This window comes from Leptopilina heterotoma, unplaced genomic scaffold (genome assembly GCF_015476425.1).
Source record: "Leptopilina heterotoma isolate Lh14 unplaced genomic scaffold, ASM1547642v1 Lhet_351, whole genome shotgun sequence".
Classification (NCBI taxonomy): domain Eukaryota; kingdom Metazoa; phylum Arthropoda; class Insecta; order Hymenoptera; family Figitidae; genus Leptopilina; species Leptopilina heterotoma.
In genome coordinates, this window is record NW_025111033.1 from 5,738 (window position 1) to 11,507 (window position 5,770).

Here is a 5,770-nt window from a genome sequence, read left to right on the forward strand (position 1 = left end):
ATTTTTTTTTAAAACTGGTAAGAAACCTTAAACAAAGAAGAGAAAACAAAGAACTGAAATTAAAATAAACCTGTAATGATAAAAGAATAATTTAAAAATTAATATAAAGCTGAAAAAGACTTAAAAAATATATCTGAAAAAACATAGAAAATATATATCTAGAAAAAGAATCTTCGAAAATATAGCTGAAAAAGATTTTGAAAATATATCTGAAAAAAAACATAGAATATTTATATATCTAAAAAAGAAACTTAGAAAATATAGCTGAAAAAAGACTTTGAAAATATATCTGAAAAAAAACATAGAAAATATATCTAGAAAAAGAAACTTAGAAAATATATCTGAAAAAAGATTTTGAAAATATATCTGAAAAATAAACTTAGAAAATACAGCTGAAAAAAGGAACTTAGAAAATAAAGCTGAAAAAAGTCTTTGAAAATAGATAATTTATTAAACTTACTGCTAATTCAAAACCTGAAATAGTAATGACTTGATGGCTTTAAAACTCGCCTTATATTGCTGCAATCCCCACTCTTTCTCTAACCCCACTACACTCTCAAATGCGCACGCAAAATATCCCCACTATTCACTGCGCACGCAGAAATACCCCCACCTCTATATGCTAAAAGTAAGGGAAATAATAAATGCGTAAATTTCAAAAATATGTACTTTTATTTTGAAAATTAAACTAGTTTTGAGGCTCATCTTCGAAAAGCTCCAACATCTAAAAATTAAAGATTTTATTAAAGTTAATTTAAATTAGATTGATATTTTTAAAAGTTAATTTAAAATAAAAATTATTAACTAACTTCCTCAGGATCGAGGTCAATTATTAAAACGTCATCATCATCATCATCGCCGATATAATCATCATCGTCACTTAAGATGATTGTTTCCCCCTGGCTGTCATAGCCATCATCATTATCATCCTCATCCTCATCATCCTCATCATCTTCATTATTGTTGTCGGCGTATTCATCAAAAATATGAATGACTAAATCATCATCAACAACTTCTTCCATACTTTGGTTCATATCGATTGGATCCATTTTGTTATAATTTTCTAAAATGTTATTGATTTAATTATTTAATTATGTAGATGAAATAAAAGCAAAGAGAAAAGAATAAAGAAGATAAATAAAAACAATAGAAAAAATATGAATTAAGTAGAAGAAGACAATATATAGAAACTAGAAAAGAGAAATAAAAACTAGAAAAATAAAAGAAAAGAGAAAAGAATAAAGAAGATAAATAAAGAGAATAGAAAGATTATGGAAACTAGAAAAGAGAAATAAAAACTAGAAAAAATATAAAGAAAAAATCAGAAAAGAGTGAAATAGCTGAAAAATTAAATTAAAGGAATTAACTAAAAAACAAGGGAAGTGAAAATTAAAAAAAATTAAATAAATGAGAAATAAAAGACAGAAAAATTGAATTAATACAAATAACCACAGAAAATAAAAATAATTCCTGAAATAACTATGCAGAGAAATGAAATAAAGAGAAATAAAAACTAGAAAAAAATAAAATGAAATAATTGCTAAAAATCTAAAACAGAGAATAACTAAGAAAGTGATGAGCTGGAGCAGAGAAATAGAGAAAATATCTGTAAGAGTGAAAGAAAGAGAGAGAAAGCCTGAAAAAGACATGGAAGAGATAGTCCTGGCGGAAAAAAGACCTAGAGAGGAGAAAACCTGAAAGAGAAACCTACGACGTTGCAAGCTGAAAGAAGAATGGCTTTGGTGGCTGGCGCACCGCACTTATTCACTGTGGCGATCCCCACCACGGCGCTGCGCTCCCCACTATGCATCGCTACAGTAGTAAAAGCAGCATCTCCATGCGGCCATCTCCGTAACAAGTCTCGATTCGCGCGAACTTTAAATAGTTAATTAAACCATATTAATAGGTTAAAATGAATTTATATAAATAGTAATTAGTTCTGTAATATTATGTAAACATAGTTTAAATATTTATTTTGATAAAATAAAATTTTATGTTAAAATAATTAGAACAATTTATTCCATTAAAATCAAGATGCATAATTATAATAAAATCGATTTTACAGATTGAAATTGTAATCAATAAACGTAAATTCAATAGTGCTAGGTAATAAATACGTTTACATTAAGTTTAATCAACTTTATTACTGAAAAAATATATATTTGAAAATTTAATTATCAGATAATTTTTAAGGATTTTAATTTAAATTTTTTTAAATTTGTATGTATACAAGAAAATCCTTTTTAAGAATTAAAATTATAGAAATTTTTAGTGTAACAACCACATTCTGAAATCAATGAATTATATACATTTTGAAATTTTAAATAAAAAAAACAAAATAAATACTTCAAATCTTTAAAAAGTACATTTATTTTTACCAAAAACCTTTTACATACAGAATAATAATAATAGTAGAAAATACATATTCTTTTATTTTATTTTATTTTAATTCTTTATTTTTATTTTATTTTATTTTATTTTATTCTTTTATTTTTATTTTTAAATTTTATTTAAAAAATATTTAATCTAATAACTATGTTTGAAGTCAACAAACATTTTTCTTAATATAAAAAAAAAGTTGAATATTTAAAAAATGCTGAATCTTGTCAAAATATTTTAAAGAAAACTTTTAAGAATTTCAGCAAATTAAATTAAATAATGTTTGAAACAAACAAACAAACTTTGTCTTCTTTTATAATCAAAACTTGATATATTCAACGTGTTTTTATAAAGAAGACTTGAAAAAATTCAGCATTTTATTTTGCAAAATATTTTTAAAATGCTTTGAAGAATTTCAGCAAATCTAATGTTTAAAGTAAACAAACATTTTTCTTCTTTGAAGAACACATTAAACTTTAAACGGTAAAAAAGTACACAATCTTTTTAACATTTTTCATGTTTGAAATAGACAAACATTTTTTTTTTTATAATCGGCACTTTGAATGTTGAACGTGCTGTTAACAGAAGTAATTTTTTTTAAAATAAATGCTGAATTTTTTCAAGTCTTCTTTATAAAAACACGTTGAATATTAGCAAATCAAAAACTATGTTTGAAACAAACATTTTTTTTTTTTTAAGAACCAATACTTTAAAATTTTTTCTTTAGAACCCTCAAATGAAATAAGATCAAGATCCATGTGTAAAACATTTTAGGTATAAAAAAAGAAAGATCAAATTATTTTGAAAAAGCAAACTGAGAAGAAACTTATTTTCCTTTTTTTCAGGATTTTGTTTATCAGAAGAAGATTTTCTTCTCTTCCCACTTGTTGGGATTTTTGATTGATGAGCAATTCTTCTCTTCTTTACACATGGATCTTGATCTTGATCAATAATAATGGTTTTTGATTGTGGTGGCGGCTTTGAAATTGAAGCGATCGCTGCAGCTAGTTGATTTGCTTCATTCGAAGCCTTAGATGTAGAAGGTGTTGAAGTAGGTTGTTTTGGTGAAGCAGGTGGTTTTGATGTAGAAGGTTTTGGCGAAGCAGGTTTTTTTGACGTAGATGGTGAAGCCGATCGTCTTGAGATCAACGAGCTCGATGAAGAAGTTGAAGCAGAATCTGAAGAATCTTCTTCAGAACAAGATTTTACTGTTGATGCGTGTACTTCGACACTTTCAATTTTCCTTTCGATTGGTGTAGGAATATATTGTAAATTTTCCATTGTAGCAGATGGCTTAATGGAACTCCACCTCGTTGACAACCTGGATGCATTTTTCTATTAAATTAAATTAAATTTTTTATTATTAAAAATTAACCTTTTCCTATTAAATTTTTATTATTTTTTATTTCTTTTATTTTTTATTATCTTAATTTTAATTTAATTTTAATTTTATTAATTAATTAATTGTATAAATAAATTTTTTTATTATTAAAAATTAATCTTTTCCTATTAAATTTTTATTATTTTTCATTTATTTTATTTTTTATTATCTTAATTTTAATTTAATTTAAATTTTATTAATTAATTAATTATATAAATAAATTTTCTTTTTCAATACTCACGTCTTGCTGTTGATATTTGTGGCCAGAGTATATCACTGGTTGTTGCTGTTGCTGTGGATTGAATAATTATATTTTTGAATTTAATTTTTGATCTGAAAAAATAAGCTGCGTGAACGACTGCACTGTGCATCTGTGAGGACTCGAACCCCAGTTAATAGCTGCCTTTCGCGGGACTAACGCCTACCAATGCACCATGCCAACACATCCTGGACGTTCACGTTTCTTATAATCTCAGATCAAGCCCATACACTAGTCGAAGAGCTGTATAGTTAATGTAGGAAATTATTTGCTGATTAAGAAATAATTAAGAAATAATTTCCTACATTAACTATACAGCTCTTCGACTAGTGTATGGGCTTGATCTGAGATTATAAGAAACGTGAACGTCCAGGCTGTGTTGGCATGGTGCATTGGTAGGCGTTAGTCCCGCGAAAGGCAGCTATTAACTGGGGTTCGAGTCCTCACAGATGCACAGTGCAGTCGTTCACGCAGCTTATTTTTTCAGATCAAAAGTTAAGTTCAAAAATATAATTATTTACCGACAACCATATCGGGATAATTATCTTAAGAATAACACCTGACTCTAAACCAAAGAGTTCAATTGACGTCTAATAGATGTCACTAATTGCTGATATAGTCGAAATCTTCCTTAATTAAAAATTCTTAATCAGCAAATAATTTCCTACATTAACTATTAAGAAATCTACCTTACCGACCGTCGGTAAGTGGCCCAGGATCCCCATAGCTCTACTACTGGAGTGTCTATTTGGCCCGTCAGCGGGCCATATAAGTTACTTATATTATTTGGCCCGTCACCCCACTTCCGTACATTTCAAGACGGGCCAAATAAAGAAAGTAGTTTATTTGGCCCGTCAGATAACAAATTACCTATTAATAACAATAATCAATTAATGACAATATTTAATTAATGACTATTTAACAGATGAATATTTGACAGGTAATGTATATATTATAACCTTAAAGTGTATATATTATTTATGTCAATATATAAATTCTTAATTTAATATTTTATTAATAATTTGTAAAAATATTTTAAATATTTGTATTAATAAATTATATTTAAAATATGAATACTTATGTATGTATATAATATTAATATTAAGTTTTGACAAATTGAAGATCCTCCTATAGATGTCGTCTTTGAAAATTTCAAATATCAGTAGCGCGTACCTAAAGACACAAAATTTTTGTTTATTATTACATTTGATGGTTGTTCACCTTACAGTGCACTGAAATCTAAAGTTTTATTTTGACTTCTAAAAAATGAGTGATTATAGTGAAGATGGAGAGTTATCCTGTAAGTACAAATAACGTATTTTTAGAAGCATATAGTTGCAAAAAAATTGTTTATTTAAAAGTATCAAAATGTTAACTTAAATTATTTTTTAAATATGTTAAAGGGTCAAAATAAGTGAAACCGGCCACTTGAAAAATTTTTATCTCCAATTTTCAAGTTATCTATGATTTTTAGTAGATATATGAGTACAAATTTTCCCCCTAAAATATTTTTCAAAAAAAAAATTTATTTTTGAAGTAATTAGGTATTGAAGTTTTAGGTCATTTTATTTTCATTTTATTATTACTTTGAAACAAATAAAGATAATTAGGTAATTTTTTTTTTAAATTAAAGCTTAAAGTCTATACTTTAAAGATGAAATAAAGCGATTGCTAAAAAATGAAAATTTATAATTGTTATTAACAATTCTTTTAAACAATTACAAATTGAAGAATGTTCTCAATGTTTTTGA

At 26.2% G+C, this 5,770-nt stretch overlaps 1 protein-coding gene across 1 annotated transcript; it reads right to left on the reverse strand.

Annotated features, from left to right (window-relative positions):
* Positions 1 to 688: 688 nt before the first annotated feature.
* Positions 689 to 4,744, reverse strand: LOC122505286 (transcription initiation factor TFIID subunit 11-like). Its single transcript, XM_043616797.1, has 5 exons — positions 4,709 to 4,744; positions 4,002 to 4,052; positions 3,264 to 3,714; positions 810 to 1,063; positions 689 to 724 (listed from the first exon to the last, which is right to left on the reverse strand). The coding sequence occupies exons 1-5, from the start codon at positions 4,742 to 4,744 to the stop codon at positions 689 to 691; spliced, it is 828 nt and encodes a 275-aa protein (XP_043472732.1).
* Positions 4,745 to 5,770: the final 1,026 nt, after the last annotated feature.